The 23074-nt window shown below is 37.9% G+C and overlaps 1 protein-coding gene across 1 annotated transcript; it reads left to right on the plus strand.

The window, feature by feature from the left end:
- Window positions 1-4931: 4931 nt before the first annotated feature.
- LOC145992165 (fatty acid-binding protein-like) lies at window positions 4932-19916 on the plus strand. The gene is made up of 4 exons (XM_083128452.1): window positions 4932-5095; window positions 11462-11634; window positions 15007-15105; window positions 19801-19916. The coding sequence occupies exons 1-4, from the start codon at window positions 5029-5031 to the stop codon at window positions 19849-19851; spliced, it is 390 nt and encodes a 129-aa protein (XP_082984578.1). The 5' UTR covers window positions 4932-5028; the 3' UTR covers window positions 19852-19916.
- The last annotated feature ends 3158 nt before the right edge of the window (window positions 19917-23074 follow it).

The following is a 23074-nucleotide window of genomic DNA, read 5'->3' on the forward strand; positions in this document are numbered from 1 at the left end:
AAGCGCCGTAAAATAAAATCATTTTGATTTTAAATTCTCATAGCAGCCAGATACTTCTGAAGACTGTCAAGATGTTTCAATATGACTGACTTACCGTAACAAAACTTTGGACAATACACTTTGCACAGTTGATGCACAGAAGAGTACTTGTTTTCATGTGTTTTGTCTTATCTTACATGTATCTTTGCTGTCGTCTAAGTTCACTTTATGCTCAGATAAGGTAATCGGGATTGACCCACAATTTAAAGTGAGATCCGAACCACTGTGCAACGTGCCTCTATAGGGGATCCAACCCGTGACCTCTTGCTTACAAGGCGACAACGTTACCACTCCCCCATCCTCGAGGCCTTAGCCTGTATCATTCTCATGGCTGTTCAAATGCTTATCTGGACGCATGTTCACACAATTTTTGTTGTTTTTTTTGTTTCTCGTGTACTTATGACATTATCCATAAGTACTGATTACATTTTTTTCTACGATAAGCACATTTCAAAAGTGCTACTTGTTTTCCGACTTAAATCAGGATCCTGTTTGTGGCGTAAGGTCCAAAGTTTGGCAGTCTATCAAATGTGTCAAAGTGATTAATCAGTGATTTTGTTTATTTATAATTCTTTCTATGCACAGACATTAACAAGGTCTGTAATCAGCACGATAAGCACAAATTTAGCGCCAACTCTGTATATCAAGTTTCCAGGCATCAATAATAAAACACTTTCACACATTAAAATTTATTTATCCCATTAAATTGCGAAGTGATCATTTTTATCAGTAAAATAATCAATAACTGGCGATTAGTATTACTATTTATCATGTTTGTAATTGTACCGTACAGTGGGATGCTCGGCAAATTGTCCATGACTATTTTCATTATGTTCTCTCTTGCATTATAAGTGCTTTTAACAATTAGATTTTTACTAATGCTGGTGCAGAAGTTGTCAGCAGCTTGTTTAGCTTTCTGTTTCAATTCCTTAAAGCTCTCATTGCGTAACAAAAAGAGAATACACATGGCAATGGACAACTTGTTTGGAAATACTTATGCATCCCACTGTACCATGAAGACACATGAAGATAGGGCCTACACACATTCTCGATATCTGCGATTTTTTGGAGGTGATATTCGGCACCATGCTCCGGCCGCCACTATCCCCCCTCACCCCAAGTACCCATCTATTTAAAGCTGGGTGAATCCGAGAGCCGCTTTATGAAGGGACAAAAATTCCGAAATTAGATCATTCACCCCGGGAATAGAACCGGTGTCTCTCGTCTGGCAGTCAGACCCCCTACCTACTGGATCACTGCGGCTCCAATTTCATATTTGTATTGTATGGATTGTTGTTATTTTACGTCACATTTCTGCCACTTTTGGCTGGTCGCGGCGATGAGATAAGTGGTGATTTGATGAAATTGGTGATGGAACATTCTCAAAGAAGACACATGACGACACCGAACTCTGACCCGGGATCTTCGGTGACATAACACCGAGTTGGCATTATTTCGTGTTTGTAATGACCTTACATTTCACGTTGATTTCTTCTTCCTCACCTTCGAAACAGTAGAATAAGAGGCACACAGCAAACAGTAGGTTTCCTGTTGGGTGGAAAATTCCAGTAATTTCTTTCTGTAGGTCCTCCTCCCGTGGGGGCTAATAATTTGTAACAAGAAATGTACTGTTTAACATTTTGCATTGTTTCTGCATTGCTCCTTATGCTACTAAGCACGTATGCATCGCATTTCATGAATGCGTGACGTCATTTCTCGGGTCACACTCACTGCTTCACATATCTGTTATACACCACCCACCTTGGTTAATACCATTGAACTGTATACGTGTCAGCATGGACGTCCGCAGGATTTTTTCCAGGGAGGGGCAAGGAAGGTATTTTTTTCCAGGGGGGGCAACATGGCATATTTTCCCCAATAATAGTGTTTATCCCTCAAAAACCATTTCTTAAATTTGAATTTATCATGTTCGTGCAATAATTAACACACATTGTTGTGGCTGAAATTAAATTATATGTGTGAAATATGTAATTTTTTGTTGACTTTCGTTTTCCAGAGGGGGGGCACGGCCCCCCCCCCTGGCCTCCCTTCCGGACGCCCATGCGTGTCAGTGGCGAATGCTGGGTTCAATATCTGGAAAAATTGCATGCTGGGAACATCACTGCTTTCAAAGAAAAGCTACAACTGCGTGTTAAGTGACCAGAATGAAGGGGAGAGGGGTTGGACTTGTGGTATAGTAGGATGCGTAAGTATTACCAATCAAATTGTCCATCACCATGTTCATGGACTTTATTTTACCGATGAGAGCTTCAAGAATTGAAACAAAATGCCAAGCAAGCTGCTGATAACTTTTGCACCAGCACACGTGAAAATCTATTATTTAAAAACACATACGATGCAAGGAAAAAATTGATGAAAATGGTCATGGACGATTTACAGAGCAATATTTGTGCATTCCACTGTACTTAGCAACTTCTTGAAGTTCGGACAGTTTGCCAATTACTAAGAGATCAGGTTTCCAATTCCTGAAGCACCATCTTCTTATTAAAATGAATCGTTGTCTCTGAATTTCGGACTTTGCAGCTAGCCTAAAGTCGTTTTCACGTTCAGAAGACACAATGGGCTCTTATGGGCAATGCTTTTCTTATGGGAAATACGAGCGCGCTGTTGTCAAATTTCTGGATTTACAAATTTAGCTTAAGTAAAATCGGTACCTGCAGTTTTGCATGAAATTTTGTAGAGAATACGATGGTGAACACAAAAAACTGGTAACTTGCTTACATAATTTTAGATAAATTAAAAACGCAAATTTTCTGTGAAAACACAATTTTTACATTGTTTTCATTCCTAACGTTGAAACATGCCGTAAAATTGAAGCTTTCATTATGAAAAAAATTGACACTGTTTTTTAATTGTCATAGGTGACGGTGGTACTCAGAATTTATCAATACTTTAAAGCATATTTGCATTAAAAAATATTCAAATAAAGTATGTGGAGATTTTTTATATTCGTGCAGTAGAAAATGTCGTCGCTGGCCATTTCTTGTTCTGTAATTCCAAGTAAAAACTTCCAGCGACAAAGTTGTGGAGAAAATAATGAAATTATTTTTTATAACCACTCAAAGGTTCCCAGAAATATTACTTCCATGCATTTGGAGTTTCTTTTTAACCCGAACCGCGCGCGAAGTAAGGAGACGTTGTCTGGCCATCTTGAGCTGACTCACCGCAGCATTCCGGCTAATCACCACCAAGTTTTCCAGTTGTTATTTTATTTCCATTCAGTAAAAATATGAACTTCATGCAGTTTGTTATAATAGAATTGAAATTACTTAAATTTAATAATTGACAATTATTTCCAATGCTGCTGTTGTGAGCAACATTAGTGCTGTCGCAAATACACGTTGTTTTCGTTTACATTACTGTCGACATTAATGCTGAAATGAAGATCACCTTTCAGTTTCCAACTTACACATAAATTCATAGACATCATATTAACCTTTGAAAGGCTTTCCAACACGTGACAAAATATGGGGCTTCAAGATAGAAATACGACATGCCTTGCTTGAGTCATTCACGTCTTATCAGTTCACGTGGGCCAGAACTCATTTGTTTGTTTGGGTTGCAACTTGAATCTAACCCATGTGCCAGGGTCCCCTTACTTGAGTGAGAGATCTGCTTTGGTCTGTTTAGACTTTTTCCCTCTCCCGAAAAAGTGTTTTCAGTTGTGTGAGCTCTCAGTGATTTTTACTTTTTTAAGTGATTTCTGAAGTGTCATATTCGTGTATTACACTCGCGTGTGTAGTGATCGCAATGGATCATAGTAAAAAGGGTAACTGTAACGTTCACAGTATAATATTAATGTTAATAATTACATATAATTATCATTATATATACAAAATATGTAACACCTTCATTGTGAAGGAAGGTCATCATTTCCCGGCGACATGAGCTAGCGCTGTATTGGCAACACTGTGCGGTTTCTCCATAAGCGCCGTTGTCTCTTCTGAACGTGAAAACGACTCTAGAATAAACTCTACTGCCCTTTATATACAGTTCAATGGTTAATACCCTTCTAACTATAGACATCAAATATCAGACTGCGAATGTTTGTAGTGCAAGACACGTATAGCAGCAAGAAGAGATCGAAAAATGGCGATGGCAGTAATTCCGAAATAAAAGAATAACGCATTGCTTTGCTAGAAGGAAACTTAACGCCGGAATAGTTTGTTTGTCTATTTCGGAGACAACGTTGCATTTATGTGTATCTTCGAACAGTAACGATTCCAGAAAGAAAGTGGGTCGAGATTTAGAGTGAGAATAGTTTGAGTGATGGAAGGAGGCACTTCTATAGTGTTTGGGATATGTATACTACATAGTTCAATGTATTCCCCTAACGAAGTTCTTCAGCACGCCACTGCCTTTCAGCGTCATTAAATTTATATATTGCCCTTGCACATTTCTGCATTTTTTAGTTATGTTTCGCCGGGTCAAATTTGAGGCAAGTTTTTTATTTAATCTTATGTGTCACACAAAAAAGAAGACTCTCGCGAAGACAAATACATGAGTCAGTGTTAGGTAATTTCATAAACCCTTCCGGATCTCCTTTTCTCCTCTCTTTCTTCACATAACCACAGACATTTACTCAAGAAAGTGTCGGCGAAAATTACATAACTCATTTGCTTATGCGTCATGAGTCCTTAGTTCATAATGACTAGCCAGTGGCAATCGTGCATAGAACAAACCCTTGAAACATGACTTGCCAGATTAGTGGAAGAATCCATTAACACCAAGTGATACAAGATAACGACCAATCGCACATTGGAAATGAGCTGGTACAATGTCCATGTATCCACCCAGAAGGGGTGGTGATGCACAATACGTTGAAGATGGAAGATAATAGCTCTTACGAATCGTCTGGCTTTGAGTTTATAAGTTCTTCACAGCAGCAAGCGAGGTCTCAGTTGCTAATAACGCACAGGACAAGTAATACGTTCGATTGAAGCACACCAGGAACTGCAATAGTAAAAAATGGCTCTGACTGGAACTTTCAAGCTGGTGTCTAGTGAAAACTTCGATGAGCTGATGAAGGCCCTTGGTAAGTGTTTACAAATTTTCTTTTGTATTTATAATAAAGTAGCTTGTCGGTGTTTTGTAAACCTGTCAGAATTTGTTTCGTCTCGTACGCGGACACTTCTGAATTGTAACGACTAGCCTACGTAGGTGAAGAGCAGCGGCAGACTCGCGAACTAAAGTGGACAGTCATTTGTTTTATCATCTCGTTTTCCCTTCACTTGTTCCCGGGTGTACCCGTGTTGCCACAAGTTGCTTCGCTGTCAACAATTTCAACAGCGTTAAATATTATGTCCATCCCTTCGTTTTTCTCTAGGTGACGATACAAACACTTGTCACCGAATAAAGGTGACTACGGTGTATTAAAGAATGCCACACATTTTGGCAACGCAAGGACAACAAACATTACATGGTAGACATCTGACTTCCCCGTCGACATTCCCCGTTCGCTTACGGTTGAAATTTCGAAGACAGAACCGCAGGAGTTCTCTCATCTTGGTCAAGCTATACATCGACTGTCAGTGTCGCCCTTTACAAACCAGATGCGTCCGTGACTGTACATTCCGATCCATATACTAGGCTAGTTGTCCATCTCTATCTTCTTTCTATACCCGGTGGAGGTACATAGTGGTTCGGATCCCACTTTAAACTGTAGGTCCAGTCCCGATTAGCCTTATTGTGCATAAAGTGGACTTAAAACACCAACTCAAACCAAACCAAACTCTATCTTCTTTCTTTTTTATCTTAAATGTTATGTGTCTTTAAGAAATATAATTGTACATAGAGAACTAACATAGTGATGGATAATTTGTAGTACATCTGTTCACAACGAGTTCAACACTTCTAGAAAACGTTTTAAATTAGTTGTAAATGAGTTTAGATGTGTGATTGCGCTAATATCAATCAATAGGCTTCTAAGAGTAGAAACGACTTTTCAGCAATATCAGTATCGACTGTTGATTCAAAATGACTGGCAAATGATCTAGCTATGATCTAAGTTTGCCAGGTCATTAACACATTTGATAACGACAAGTAGTAACAGAATCAGTAGCTTAATGAGGTTTTTCTTCCAGTACTTGCCAGTGCATGGAAGTTTCAATGATGTTTGTCCTTCCATCTAAAGATGGGGATCCGTGAGGGGCGGGCGGGGGTAAGAGGAGTGTTGCTCCCTTTGGAAAATGAGCCCCAGTTTGACATTATATATTTGACACATACAATGTCATATCCGTCACAATAATTTGCGTTAATTATTGTATTAATAAATTGATGATAATTACAAGTAAAACAGGCACGAATCATTGCAGGAACAGGATGTGTTTTTCGGCAAAATGCTATGCTTGCACCCATTGAAAAATCCTTGCCGTATCCACTGGAAATAAATCCTGCGGACACCTATGCATATAATTTTTCATTCCCATTGTTGCAGTTTCCCAAAAGAGATAGAAAAGCAACACTAGCCAGTAACGACAAAGCTGAGTGTATATATATATATGGACTCCCGCATTAACATGTCACCTCATTTTCCAAGAATGTTCCTTTGTTTTTATTGCATTCGCTAGTTCATCCCTACACGCCGTTTATTTTCAAATTGCACAAATTGTAGTAACCACGTCACTGAATTGTTGTAGTAACCACAATGTTTCATATCCTCTCCCTCCTGTCAGGCCAGAAAACTGTACAAGTTCCATCTGTCAGTCTCATCACGGATAAAGTTGTGGGTTCAGAATATAGGATCCACTCCCTCTCTCCCATTTCCTATTTTCCCAAAGAACAAACTTTTGGATATGGACCGATTTTGGGATTCATAGATCTGTTCAGAGTTATTTACACCATCAAAATTCCTTTCAAAACACTCTAGACCCTTCATTAAACCAGGCCCGTAGCTAGAAGGATAAGGGGGGGCAACTGCCCTCCTGAGACCCTGCTTTACTCCCCTGTGAAAATACAGAACACATTCCTACCTGGAATTCTCACTAATCTTTTATAATTATATCATGTGTTACACTAGCAACATAACAAAGACACTAAATTGATTTTGTGATTTATTAGGGTGTATGAGATTCCGTATAATGCCGTATCAGGATTGGGGGGAAAAATTCCTTCCAGATCCAGACTTCGGGAAATGATTTCGCAATTTTCAGAATCTAGAACAGTTGTGACATTTTGAGTAGTCTTGTATAACAGGTACGTAATGTGTTCGGATGATTTTCTTGGATGTGTTGCTATGAACTTGGAACTGCTTCAATTTTTGTTTCCTAAGTCTACCTTTTGGTAATAGCGATTCATGTGGTAGAGAGAGGGAGTGGATATTTGATTTTTGTCACTTAGCGTTGCTTTTCTGCCACTTTTATCCAATCTCAATGAATGATGACGTGAAATTGATGAAGAGACACTCATTAACATTGCTGCAACCACTGGGGGGCAGGGGGCATTGCCCCCCCCCCCGGATCTTGGAAGGAAATACATTCTAGGGGAAGCAAACATTGAAGTAAAAAAACAAGACTAGGAGAATCTAAGAATAGCAGGACAATTGGATACTTATGATGGAATTAGTTTTTACGTGTTCCTTGCATTTCTCTTCCAGACGGCCAATTGCACTGGTCCAAGTTCAGAGCCATAGCTATGGGGCGGCGGGAGTCGGCCATGGGAGCCAAACGATCTATATGAAAAAAATGTTAAAGAGAGTGCCATGGCTCCCCGTAAATTTATTTGCGCCCTACTAAATCAATTTCTCTTTATGAAACATAATATGAAATATTAATGATTACACTGTAATCCAAGAAGTCATTGATCAATCAAGGGATTCCTATTTGTTTGTCAGGTGTCAAAACATGTATTTCAACTATAATATAATACAATTCACACAATATTTTGCAAAATGGTCAACGTAACCAGTAGGCAAACATTGTCTGTAGTGATGCAAGAGTCTTTCATTTGAAGGAAATAGAGTCCGTGGTGGACTAAGGGACCCATGTTTTCATGTTTTAGCAAGTACAAAAACATTTATTACAAATTTTTCCACAATTCATCAAAGTGTAGATAATATGTAACCATTATTATTAATTAATTCGATTTTTCTTGCATAATACAACACAATGGTGTTGTTGGATTCTCGTTAGATTCCTTTGTGCGTAAATATCTTGCATACTGGAGACTAGAGGGAATCATTATGAATAATGATTTATAAAGGGCTCCCTTAATCAGTTCTGCAGAGAGGACCTGTAAATATCAAGTAGAGACAGTCCCAATTCGCCTATCTATGTTAAACTTTATATTCCTTGGCAATCTGGAAAGGTCATTATCGAAATATTACTATTTGATGTTGCTCGAAGTTTTTTTTTTGTTCATTGCAGTTTCAAGATATCATCCCTTTTCTGTTACTTATCTATTTTGGGGGAGAGGCAAGTGCCTCTGTGCACCCTGCTATTTATGCCAATGCGACACAATGTATTAAAAATTTGCCCCCCCTCTAGGATTGACTTCGCCCCCCCCCCCCTTACAAAGAATTCCTGGCCTACGGGCCTGCATTAAACTTAGTTCCACGAGTCAAGATTGTCGACTTTCTTGGCGGAATGGTTAGCACAGGGCGCTACGACGCCGGCGGTCCCTGATTAGAATCCCGACGTGGAAATTAGTGTTCTTTGTAAATGTCCCTTCCTCAATTTTATCGCGTCATCACACATCCTCATCTTCGCGATTAGCGAAAAGTGGCAGAAAAGCAAAGTAAAATAAACCAAATCAATCTATACGGAAAGTGTCAAGTGCTTTTGGGACATCCTATATTGGCAATACACTTGAGGATTTCCTATGATGCTTCGTTTATTTTTGGAGATTCATCTCTGTAGCTTCAGAGAAACAGTGCTTTTTATTGTCTGCTTATGTCACGACTTACGTAAGTTCGGGAAGAATCGGCGAAGGTCGGCACAAATTGTCTTCCTGAAAACTACAACAGAACACAATTAATTCTGAATTTTGCAGACCGTGCACAGGATGATTAAGTCATTTTCAGCCGACTAATACTTCATCTTTTTCCGAACCCTAATCGGTTACGCTATAGTCTGCGACAATCTGTTATGACAGGATACACACATGCACGGCACATGCATTAGCAGCGAAGCGTGACTTTCGAAGATGGGTTTGTTTATCACATTTTAATGGCAGGACGAAGAGTTGAGACAATTGTGAGCCAAGGACGTGAAATACTTAAATGTGCTTGGCTGTGAGGATAGCGAGGCAGAAATCGAATTTCAGTCGAATGGGAATTCCATACGTGTACGCCTATCGTAATTTCATCAATTAATTCTTATATAATTTTGAACCAACGCTAAATACCACGTTTACATAAACTTCATACAGAATAACACAAGTTGCGTTACTTGGCATTTCTCAGATTCTGTAATTTTCATTAACCTGTGCATAAAAATAGGTATTGATTGATTTGGTTTATTTTACTTTGCTTTACTACCACGTTTGACTAATCGCGAAGATGAGGATGAGTGATGAAATTAATGAAAGGACACCACAAGGAACGCTCATGTCCAGGTCGGGATTCGAACTTGGGACCCCAGGCGGAAAAAAACAGCTATTTACGTAAGGGAGTATAAGTCTTATTTCCAAAACAATAATAATACTTTTATATATATAAATATATATGTATATACTCATACATTCATAATGCTTTCTAATCAGATCAACGGCATATCACCAATTTATTAGTTATAGATTCTATACCGAAGTTTCAATGAGGATAATTTATGTAATAACAACAACAACAGCATTTGTATCCGATTTCATTACACAAAGTCTTATCTCTGTAGGTTTCCTAAATTTCCATATCGAGATAATTAATGCTTTCAATCATTATTCTATCAGTATTTTGATAACAAAATATATTTCTACTTTGTCAATAGTATTACTCCCACTGATAGATCGATCGAGATACTAAATATCCCACTATACCAACACCTGATTGATATACCTTCCAATCTACGAAACAATTTCGTTGGTCCGTGGTAGTTTCCGAGCTGACTCAACAGATATTGGATGATTCGGTTGAGGGGTTGTTATTTTTTAATTTCCCGTACACCAGATTTCATATTTGTAGCTATATTTACTTATGAATTACCGAATGTCATGCATGCCGATTGTTTGAATGTCATGGACACTGAAATCGAGATCCTTTATATCGCATATAGTTAGTATTGGGTAGTTCTTTCTGTCCACCGAATTGTCTGTTTCCATCTTTAGCCATTAAAAATCTGTATGTATCGACTGGTTTCTATTTTTAATAATAATATTGTAATGGTAAGGTTAATCAAGCTTATATATATTGCTTCAAGTTGATATTTCGCAGATCTTTCAGCGTGCGAAATTTCGTGCTAATAACTCAAATGGTTTTTTGATATATCGTAACATTAAAATCTATGTATCGAGTTGGTAATTTCTGATTTATCGATAGTCGACGCAGACGGACGGATAGGAACGTATTTTGTTGCTGATTGGCATTCTAAAACTTGTAAGGCAATGTGCAGTAATATTTCGTAACTTCGTGCTTTTGTAAAGTTTCACAGACTTCATCCAAATTCTCCTTTTCGTAAAGAATAATAAAAATAACGCTTCTTAATGGAAAACTTCGAAAAAGTGCTCAATTGCCCCTTCCTAGCGGGAAAAAAAGGCATGCAGACAGAGACGTTCTTTGCAAATGTGCGACAAATATTCATTTCCTTCCTATGACAGTTTGCAGTTGGTTGAATAATGCTTGGAAGGTAGCGACATCGTGCGGCAATATCTCGAACCATCTGATAAGCAGAATACGGCCGCGGTGATTTTTATTACCACAGATATATACGTATTACCAGACCAGCAAATATTGTTTTTCATTCTTAGACAGTTTGAAGATTGGAAGTAGAAATTTGATAACGAGCTCACTCTTCTGTTTCACCAGCAAGGATTTAATGTGCCTGGATGATGGATCACCGAACGTGCCGAGTGCTAGGTCTCAGGTTCGAGTCCTGGCGTGAGCATGCGTGTTTCTTTGTGCCATATATGAGATTAATCTAATCATCACCATATCGTCGCGATTAGCCAAAAGTTGCAGATAAGCGACGTAAACTAACCCAATACAAATAAGGCAAAATTAAAGCATGAAATTTGGAACAAGATATATTGTATTAATCAAATAAAGATTCGTAATATACGTCACCATAAATTTGCTATGTGCCCAGCTAGTGAAAATGGGTCTTTATGTAAGCAATAAGGAGGATATAGATAAACTGCTGTGTGAAAATATTAATGTTTTTATCTTTATTATCTTCTAAGTGCACTTTTAATCAAATTAAATGTTCACGCACACAGCAACAGTCTTAATGAGAATTCTTACTTCTTTCTGCAGGCGTTGGACTCTTGACCAGAAAAGCAGCGAACATTGCAAAACCTACTGTAGAAATCAGCGAGAAAAATGGCGTTTACACATTAAAGACCATATCGACCATAAAGAATTCAGAGCTTAGCTTCAAGTTGGACGAGGAGTTTGAAGAGGAAACGTTGGACGGAAGGAAAGTTAAGGTAAGCATACTTTGATCCGCACGCAGTACTCGAAATGAGGGGGGTGGTATCCCACCAGCTAGCAAAATTTTCGCAAAGCATATGTTTACCATGTAAAACATAAGAGCGTCCACTCATCTAGACGTAAGCTTCCCCCAAACTTCCCGCAGTTAGCAATTTCCACTTCAAGTACTGTCCGCACGGAACAATTGCGAGTTCCGTCAGAGAGTCTACAATTAGTGCAGTCAAACTAGGAAAAATAAAGGAACTGATTCATAGGAAGCTGAAATTTGGTATGTAACGTCTTTGTAGCATTAATAACAACATACCAAAAGTCCCCGGCGATCACCCGTACGCTAAGTCCGCCATATTGAAAAATGGCGGACAATGAAAGTTTTCACGAAATAGATGAACTAATTGACAATAAAATGTTACCAAATTTCAGCTTGTTAAGAATTAGTTACTTTATTTCGAAAAAAAATCGTCTAAGGTGACTGCACTAAATCTTGATCGTGAAAGCTTGATGGTACAGTGGGATCCATGAGTATTATCTTGCAAATTGCCCTTGATTATTTTCATTCATTTTTCTCTTACATCTTATGTGCTTTTAAGCGATGGAGTTTTATGTATGCGCGTGCAGAAGTTATCAACAGATTGTTTTAAGTTTTCTTTTAATTCTTGAAGCTCTTATTGGGTCAAATAAAATGCACTAACATGGTGATGGACAATTTGCACGGTAATACTCATGGATCCCACTGTACGAGCCTGCGCTACATCATTTGCATGTAAGCAGTTTGGTAAATGCAAAGTGGTGATTCACATTCGGCCTTTTGGAAATACCGCTCTACGCAGTGGGGCGTTGATGGGGTCATAATCCCCAATTTGGCCCGGGATTCCTAAAGAAAAGAAGTTAAATGCTAGAAAATGGCGGCACAATATAAAACTGAATACTAAAATTATGTTACTGTCTATCCCCACTTTCGAAAATCCAAGGACACACTACTAATTATATGTATTGATATTAGTGTTTGTCCATGTCTTTTGTTGTTCCACTTGGAAACGATCAAATTGTACCGTGTAGAGCATAATGATTTTGACAAAATGTTCGGACACATTATACGAAGGCTGTGGCTTATCAGGGAGGAGTGTTGGAGTTTTTCCTTCTTATTGGCCCAGGTAAACAAAAAAAGGACCGATAGGTGGAAATATGGAAATAAAAACATTATTAAAACGAGAGAAGTCACTAAGGAAATATTACCGTTTTTCTTTCTGGATTGAATGCCAAGTTGTAGCAAGTGTTCCCCTACTTTTAACGCTAAACAGATAATGGTAAGACTATAAAGATTTGCTGCTGTGATTATAGAATTGTGGAAAAGTAATCCGGAAAATCTTTACGTTTTATTTTATGTGATAGGAAGGAGAGAGAAAAAGATGCAGACGCAGTAGGAGAAATGGAAGAAACAAACATAAAGGGAAAAAGATAGACACATAAAAGAAACATAGATAGAAGGATAGAGAGTCAAATATAGAGAAAAAGATAATTAAAGACGGAAGATAGATAGATAGTTAGATAGAGAAATAAGGTCTGGAGATAGAGAGAGATAAAGACGGAGATAGAGAGAGGGGGAAAGAAAGAGCAGGAATAAGTTTAGGGAGAAAAAGAGCAGGAATAGGATTAGGGAGAAAAAGAGCAGGGCTAAGGGTAGGGAGGAAAATAGCAGGGATAAGGGTAGGGAGAAAAATAGCAGGGATAAGGGTAGGGAGGAAAATAGCAGGGATTAGGGTAGGGAGAAAAATAGCAGGGATAAGGGTAGGGAGAAAAATAGCAGGGATAAGGGTAGGGAGGAAAATAGCAGGAATAAGGATAGGGAGAAAAAGAGCAGGGATAAGGATAGGGAGAAAAAGAGCAGGGATAAGGATAGGGAGAGAAAGAGCAGGGATAAGAGTAGGGAGAAAAGAGCAGTGATAAGGGTAGGGAGAAAAAGAGCAGGGATAAGAGTAGGGGGAAAAAGAGCAGTGATAAGGGTAGGGAGAAAAAGAGTAGGGATAAGAGTAGGGAGAAAATAGCAGGGATAAGAGTAGGGAGAAAAGAGCAGTGATAAGGGTAGGGAGAAAAAGAGTAGGGATAAGAGTAGGGAGAAAAAGAGCAGGGATAAGATTAGGGAGAAAAGAGCAGGGATAAAGGTAGGGAGAAAGACAGCAGGGATAAGAGTAGGGAGAAAAAGAGTATTGGGAAATCCATATCCCCCAACAGGCAACATTTTACAACTCCTGCAACGTCGTAGCACCGGTGCAAAGTAAGTAATATCAACAATTGATTGTTCTCTCAAAAATATGATTATCTCACAGATTTATCATATAACAGCGATACTACGGTCAGTTGACGTGCATGACTTCTCTGAATCGAACAACCTTTAAGGTTTTGTACATCTTATTAACAAAATGCGTTTTGAATCATTGCATCAGATATCTAATTTGCTATTTTCTGTTTTCCATATTATTTATAGTATACTATTCGTGGTCGTATCGATATTATGGAAGTTATTATAATGATTCCTGTAAGGGAGAAAATATTATAAAACAATTTTGTAAGTTGAGCCCAACCCTCTGTGATGAAAATCTGGATACGCCGCGGTATGTTTTTAATAGCTTCTCTCAGCACGTTTGTTGATTTTAACAGTGTAAACACGTATATATAGGGACATGTAGTCGGTGCGCTTCCGAAGTCATCCGATGCGTGGCGCTGCATTCTAAGTTCATAGGAAGTTGCGTTTTTTTTGCGGACATCTACTAATTGGAATGTGGTTCTTGTTCAGTGAGTGTGTGTGTCATTAACAGTTATGTCGTAACGTTTCTTTGCATAACTGTGTATCTGTGTGTATGTGTGTACATGCATAGGCGTAACATGGCGGGGGTAAGAGGTGGCACTCGCCCCTCGACAATTTCCAGGTTTATTAAAATTTTAAAGTGAGTTAAACTTTTTAAACTTCTGGAACCTGAGGTGTATGTTCTGCCCTCCCCCCCCACTCAAGTTAAGCCGAAAGTTACGCTGCTGAGTGCATGCATATATATATATTTAATGTGGACCTTGTTTACGAGAATGGTAAGAGTATAATGAAAAAAATTATATTTCACCTGTAAAAACAAATCGCAAAGGAATATATTGGCTTTCCAAATTTACGATATTTCCTCATTAAAATCATTATTTTTTTAAAAAAACACTATTGATTTAGGATATTATACTTTATATATTATATGATTTCGTCTATATCCCACAATTTTGCTTAACTAATGAGGATTTGAAAAATATCGTTTATTTAACATATGTATATAAACATTATGTATATTCTGAATCGCAGCTATATTTAACGTTGAAATAATTCGTTTTTTCAGACTACAGTTACAAAAGACGGAAATAAGTTGATTCAGATCCAGAAAGGAGACAAGGAGACAAAGATAGTCAGGGAATTCAATGGTGACGAATTGAAAGTGGTAAGTGTAGGTCGCTACTACAGTAGAATGTTCCGTATTTCTTTTAGATATTTTCTTTAGTTATTTAAGACATTTTACCAGTAATATATATGTGTGTATATGTTTATACAAGGATCGAAACTAGACTTTGACGTTTAGGTGCCATTTGGTAGGCCCCCGAAGTAGATTCAATAGTGGAAAATCAAATCTCAAACCCAATTAAGAGAAGTTATTTCTGCGCTGTACAACTTCATGCTACGTAACAGAAAAGTAATATATAATACACTCTGAACTTATTAAATATATTTCTTCCCTTTTATCACATAACCAAACGCTCTCCAAACTGTGCAACTTAGGATAGTGAAATCTCACGTTGAGCAAAGCATAATCAAGTATGAACATACATACGCGTATTTGCATACACATATAAAACAAGTTATTAAAACATCATTTGCTGAATCACTACTTGCCGGCCGGCTTGAAATTAACAATAATAAAAAATAAAACAGTCAAGACCAGTTCCATGTTTACAGAGAACATCAAATTATTGAAAGTACTTATGTCAGGAAATACTTCATCGTATTTCTTTCTAAGAATGAGAAATACACAGCCAGGCCGTGTCGTACTTCATGCAACAAATCTTGTAACGACCTTCTTTTTGTACTGCACTTTTAAGGTTAATAGCAGTTACACTTAAAAAAGCTATTGGAGTTAGATGCAGATGCTTATATGAATTAAAAATAGCTACGTAGAGAACAATTAAATGGTTATCTAGAGCATCAGGTATGGAAATGAGATTGGATGCTAGTTTTTATGAAAGTGTAGCCGAAGTCACCTTGCAAGGATACGAGCAGATAGCTAATTAACTACCATGTGACTGTATGCAGGAATTTAAAAGCCCTTGTGGAGCTGTAAATATTAATCAAGACGTGAGTAACGTCAGTGTTATTTTTTCTATCAAGTAATATCCATGTCGTTTAAAGGAACTGAAATTTTCAAATCATAACTCGAAAATGTCTGGAGGTTTTTTTTAATCTACGCACATACTCAGGGGATCTGATGAAACAAATTCTGCAAATTTGATCAAAATTGATGATATTTAGCAAACAACTTCCCTCACAATTGAGGCGTTACCGATACAAAGGGCGAACTCAACAAAAGTACATTTAGAGGAAAATGTGTTTCAAGTTGTGGGGCACGGGCCAAACTCAACAAAAAACTTTGGAAATCACGCAGGAAACTTTCCGATCTACTCTTACCACGTTTTTGTGGAGTTCGCACTGTGCCTGACAACTTGAAACTCATTTCCCTCACAATGTACGTTTGTTGAGTTCGCCCTTCGTATCCGCAACGCCTCAATTCATTGCGTAAAATCACGCTTCGCCGCCATATTTCGGAAAAACAACATATTGCCGGGTAAGCATTGTACGTATGATCTTTTCCGATGATTATTATGATCATATGAGGAATGTCTACCTAGAAAATATTGCAAATTTTCGCTGTAATAAGGCTTCTCATACGCTTTCCTTAACACGTGCGAACAGGGGCGGCGCCAGAAATTTTCGACCGGGTGGGCAGAAGCTCCTTATTGATAGATTAGGGTGGGCAGTATAAATGTAAGACCATATATAGTATATATGTGTATGTAAGACGTATGTATCCCCCCTCTCTCTTACACTCCCGATTCTCCTCTTACTTCTTTTCCCTTTCCTTTTCTTGTTTTCCTCATTATTTTCTTATCTATTCTCGCATCTTGTTTAATTTCCTTTCGCTTTGTCTCTGATGGACACAATTATTTGAAGGAAGTGTTTACCCATGTGCAGCCATACCCCAGTCATACATTCTAATCACATTCTTCCATGCATGTTAATACAGTGAAATAAATGTAAATTAGGTTTAAGTTTGTGTTGCAAATACAAGGCACATACTTGATTCGGCGACAATGATAGAAAGTGCGATGGTAGACAATCGTGAAGTTTCTCGTAATTTAAATGCATGTTCCTGAGCATAGTATTTTCATCGTATGAGTTTTTGACTGAAAGAGTTTTCTTACTCCTTGGGGGTCACTTTTCTTAGCATACAAGGTTTGTACAACTGACAAATCTATCTGAATGTTTCTAGTAGCGGCGATTGGGTGCCAACATTTGAGGGGCAGGGACAATATACTTTTTCTTGGTAGAAAAGGCTTACCATAAAGAGGCCATAGTGCGGGGACAAAAAGTGGCAAAATGTGGCGGGGGAACTGCATCCCCCACTTCCCGGTCCTCCTAATGGCCGCCACTGAATGTTTGCATTAAAATGAACGTCTTATTAGGAATGATTTAACACACACACGGGAAACAAATTATTTGTTCATTGTGCATGAAGTATTCCTAGGCTACTGAAAGGCTATTTTGACAAAATATCACTCACAAGTAATAAACAAGTAAGACTGAAAAATCTGTTCAGAATTGAAGAGATTATTAGCTAAGTTGCTATTCGTTTTCTGAACTGTCATGTTACTAATGCGGGAGAAGCAATACACGTATGGTTACATGAACATATTTCTTTAGGTAACAAAATGATTTAGGACACAAGAAATTCATCAAAGTTGATCACCGTGCCAGTAATAATTCATCTATTTTTCATAGATGACTTGGGTTGTATGGCGTGACCATTTCGGACACACTAGAATGTCAACCTCTATCCTGTGTAGCATACTCTGGAAACTTTATTCTTTCAGGGACGAGTCCCTGGCGCCTGGAACCACAGTCGAAGTAATAATATATGGCGGTTTGTATTTTGAGTGTCCGCGTGTGTTTGTTTTCGCCCCTTCGTTACTTTCATCTAATGACCATTGAACCTTATCGTCGTCATTATCAAAATTAGCAGAAAAATGACTTTAAATAAAACAAATCAACCACAACTTACTCTTCCATCCAAAAATGGAGTTTCATTAGTCCATAGCTCTTAGAAAGTGAGATGGTAGTTTCAATTGCACAGCGTTTCATTAGTGGATCAAGGCAGCTAATTCCGTAAACAATGACGTTGTTTTCCGAAAGTCTCAAATATTTGTCTCAGGCAATCACCCTCTTAAAATGGACGCATCTTCTGTGGTGATAAAATTCCACGTTTGATGCGAGTTCTTTCTGTATATTTTTCCCCAATGGCATAACGTTGTCGCATTATAATGAAGAGGTCCTGTGTTCGACTCCCCCCCCCCCTCTGGTGGAAGCACAATGCACACTGATTCGGACTACACGTTAAACTGAACGTTTAGTCCCGAGTAGCCTATCTGAGCATAAAAGTGGGCTTAAAAACAAACTAACAAAATCGTCTTCTGGATACTTCGTGACATAACTTTTTTTTCTTTCCTTCAGTTGCATCTACAGATTCTCTTGATATTTTCGGCTGATTCATGTGGCAAAATTTATGTGTGGACGAGAATTTCTAAATAGGATAAGCCATTCATAGCAATTGAATAATTCTATAGCTTTTCCATACATAACTGGTTTATTAAAATTTATTCACTTCAGTATTGTAGTGATTATTGTGATTGCTTCTTATTAGTAGAATGAATATAAAGTTGATATTTCTCACTCGATATTGATATTTGAAGATAACAAGTATATAAAAATTATAATGAAATATAAAAGGCGACACTTCAGAATTTTAATGCAGAGCTAATTAAAACTATATTATACTATCTAGCATGCTTAAACCCGAAGGTTTATGGCTGCAGCAACAGAAGCCTTCCATCTGTCTCTATTCGGGACAAGATAAATCCAATATTTCCGATCCTTGCCAATTTATTTTATGTCCATCTCAACGCTATTCCTCCATTCTCGTCTTGGCCTTCCTACTGGTCTCTTACCATCAGGTTTCCCAACAAGAATCCTGTAAACTATTCTTTCCTCTGCCATGGCCTGCCCATCTAAGTGTTCTTGATTAAATTATTCTAATAATAATAATTAAAAAGTCGAAATACTTTATTGGGTTGCTGGAGGAAGTAACGCTAAGATGATGTTTTTTTTTTTGGGAGATTTATTAACCATACCCAGACCGGGATTTATATACGTATGTGGAGGCCCGGAGCTGCAGTCCTCAAGTTCACCCTAAATTCTGATCTAATCTTGATCATACCCTGCATAATGTTGAGCCTGCTAAGCCTACTAACTGCTTTTAATCATGGAAGTATTCATTTGATCACAGTTTTTGTTTCAATAGCTGTAGTATTTACTTTCACTTTCTAATGACAAAATTGGCTTTTTATGGGTTGATAATATGTGAACATTTCTAGAATAGATAATATTCACAAGTAAAATATACATGTTATGAACACCAGAATACAATTATTTATCGAATCATTCATATATCTCCAAGTATATGTACTTATTGAATTTGATTGGGTGGGCAATCGGGTGGGCACAGGAATTTTTGGGTGGGCGCTTGCCCACTCGTGCCCACCTCTGTCGCCGTCCCTGCGTGCGAATCTGTTTATCCGACTTCATGCTGCTTCTTCCAAAAATGCACTGCGTGATGAGGTCAAGTTGAATATCATTGATGAGGTTTATGATTTGACATGAAATAAAGTATATTATTCTGCACTCTTTCATTTCCTTATTGAAAATATAATTTCAAGTTGTATCATGAATGCTGATTTTTTGTAGTTTCTTGATTTCATAACAGTAGTAACTTTGTTGAGTGTGTTTTACTTTTATACTTTTATCGTTTCAGGTAACAACTGTAGACAACATAGTATGCACCAGAATATACAAAGCTGCCTAAGTACTTATTGTGCCTCATTGTAAATAATTGTTAAAATTGTTTCAATAAACCTACTCATTTGTAAATTTCATGCAGTTTACCTGACACGCTTCTCGACCTCAAGAACATTACTTAAAGAAACAACTTTAGCAGAAGACAAGAACAAATGAAGAAATGCAGCAATAGGAACATAAATGTTTACTAGTTCCACAGTCCGCGTTCCCTAAATATGAAGTCACGGGAAACATGCGAACAGAGAAGGAAGGAAGCTCCTTCCCAAGTGAGCAGGGAAATAATGGACAGGCGTCTAATATCAGACTGAAAATGATTGGATCCTATTTGAAGTCCTGGCTCTCTCCTTGCAAAGAATTGGGCCAGTAGAAATCATTTCAGAGAACCACAGATATCATCGATTTCTAGATGGATACTCCATTGAATAATGTATTTGGTAGCCTTTTGAATACCTGAAGAAATGTTTTAAAAATATTCATTTCTTTAAACTATATTTTTCGTCTGCAATTTCAAGTAAATATTTCTACATTTCATGTCTACATCTCAAGTACAAGTATATTATTGTTATTTTCACTTTTTCATAGAAAAAGTCAAAAATTAAAAGAGAAACTGAATTCCTACCAATTGCCATCACACCCTCCTTTAACCAGTGTCAAAATTTGCTTAAGTGTACTTTATGTACGGATAGGCTAATCGGAACTGGACTTACACATGGACGTCCGCAGGATTTTGTCCAGGGAGGGGAAAGCAAGGTTTCTTTCCTGGAAAGGGGGCAAACAAGATACATTCCCCTTCCCATAATAGTGTTTTCCCCTAAAAAATAAAAAAATTGATTCAGTTTGAAGTGATCATATCCATGCAACGCCCTTGCTAAGATTAACATATTACTGTGACAGAAGTGAAATTAGCTATATATATGTGAAATATGTAAATATTTTGTTAATTCATTTTCCACTGAGAACCTTTCGAAATTTCTCGACCCAGAAAACGATTTCCCGAAATCGGAATCGCGAACGTGAGATTTTCTTTCCGATTCTATTACCAAATTTTCTGGAACCAGCATATCCCTAGTGAATTGCAAAAACTTGACATGCGTGACGATGTTTTCGTCATTTGCTGTGCCATATCTATCTTTCTCTCACTTTTGTGTGAAGCCTAGTGTCCTTTTCCAGATAGCCCGTATTAGAATTATTTGAGTGGGTTTAAAGTTGAAGGAAAGTTTTTGTTACAAATAGTACAGTCAACTGCTTACATACCAATACCACTCTAAAATGAGAGTTTTTTGCTAAAAACATACACATTATATGTGAGATAAGTGGACAAAAAACTAATTATATATATTTTACTTTTAGTACTACTATTTCACAGATATTTTCGGGGGTTAAATCCTCAACCCCCCCCCCCTGTCATGCCCTTGCTCGGAACTCCTTGATTTTCATTTTACAACATGCAGAAACTCTCAGAGTTTATACACCAATAGTGAATATACGTGCTTGAGCATGCTCAAGCATTACAAGTGCAGCTGCGCTAGTTGATATTGATTGCGTTGTAATTCTAGCCTGATTTGTTACATCATATCACCCACTCTCCAATGAAAATGTTTGAGTTGAATTCAATATGGCGGTCAGTAATATGTCAGACCTCCGCTTGACACACGAAACTATGGTTCCCCATGGGCCTAACATGTCTCTATCATGACCAATTGTGCCCACAAAAACTCCTTTACATTTTATAGGGGTTTTTAAGGGACTTTTGACTCACCCTAGTACACTGTAATGAGGCCTCTTATCAGTCACATAGCTATACATACTGTGGGTCGTTCAATATATAAGTTTCCGTATGCTGCAAATAAAAAAAATATTTTTAAGATACATTAGAAAACTATACATACATGTGTAGGAGGATCCTTCCTCACTTCTCCACATAATCCCCATAGAGATTCAGGCATTTGTCCCACCGTTGCACCAATTTGTCCATACCCTTTGCAAGAAAATCAGGGCTCTGGCTATTGAGCACTATTCTCACATTACGCTTCACTTCTTCATCTGTTTCGAAACGGTAACCTTGCAATTCAGTCTTTAACACCGGGAAAAGATGGAAATCACTCGGCGCTAAATCGAGGCTGTATGGAGGGTGGGGCAGCCGTTCCCACCCCAATTCTTCAATTTTGTGTTGTGTTTGCACTGCTGAGTGGAGGGCGAGCGTTATCGTCAAGAAGAATGACACCAGCTGACAGGAGACCTGGTCGCTTATGTCGAATTGCGTTTTTCAGTTTATCCAATGTTTGACAATAACGGTCAGCATTAATTGTTCTTCCTCGCTCCAAAAAGTCCATAAGCAGAACGACCTTAGCATCCATGCTTCTGAACTCCTTATGACGCGAGCCCGCGTTTTCCGAACAAGCATTTACTTTTCGCCCTTGAGCGCATGCACCTTCACGTCTGATAACGAATCGATTGTTGTTCCTTGTAGACGAAGGATGGCGCTAGTCAACCATGTGCTTCTTTTTAATGGCATTGATTTATACAATATTTTATAGCACAGGAAAACTTATATATATTGAACGTCCCTAGTATTATTTTGTATCTTCTGATTCAATTGCAGTCTCAGTTTGATTTTTCATACGTTTTAGAGTATAGCATGATGTGCCAAATATATTTTTTTCACGATTTTTGGCGATAACATGTTTTGAGATTTTCAAGGTCACGTGACAATAAATCCTTTTTATCCAAGGGAGGCTTGTTACCATATCAGTGGTAAGCTTGTTCCGTTCCCTGCACAATAAATTTTATTTCAGCTTCCTAGGCCAAATAGGAGCAGTTATAGAACATTTACTATTATAGATAAAAGAGCTCAGAAAGGGCAATATCGGTAAACTTTGACCTTGAATAACTTTACAATTACAAGACAAACGAGACTCAAAATTATCATAGTTACTAAGTTCCATGCATAGTTTCAACTTCGCATATTTCATGAAAATCGGAGATGGTCGGGTTGAAAATTGATTTGGGATCGAATGACTCCATTGTTTCAAAATGACACCGCAATATATTGATATTCTGATGGTTGATTGCCTTCCTCCCCCTATCGCCTTCAACCTTCATTTCAGTGCCATAATAATCAAGGTATCTTAATATCATAATGTATAAGCACGATTAACTTACTGGTGATGTCGGATTGAGAGGTGAACTGAAATCAGTAGCTCCTCCAAACGGACGAAAGTAAAAGATCA

The sequence above is a fragment of the Lepisma saccharinum genome, chromosome 9, assembly GCF_977018435.1.
Source record: "Lepisma saccharinum chromosome 9, izLepSacc3.1, whole genome shotgun sequence".
Lineage (NCBI taxonomy): Eukaryota > Metazoa > Arthropoda > Insecta > Zygentoma > Lepismatidae > Lepisma > Lepisma saccharinum.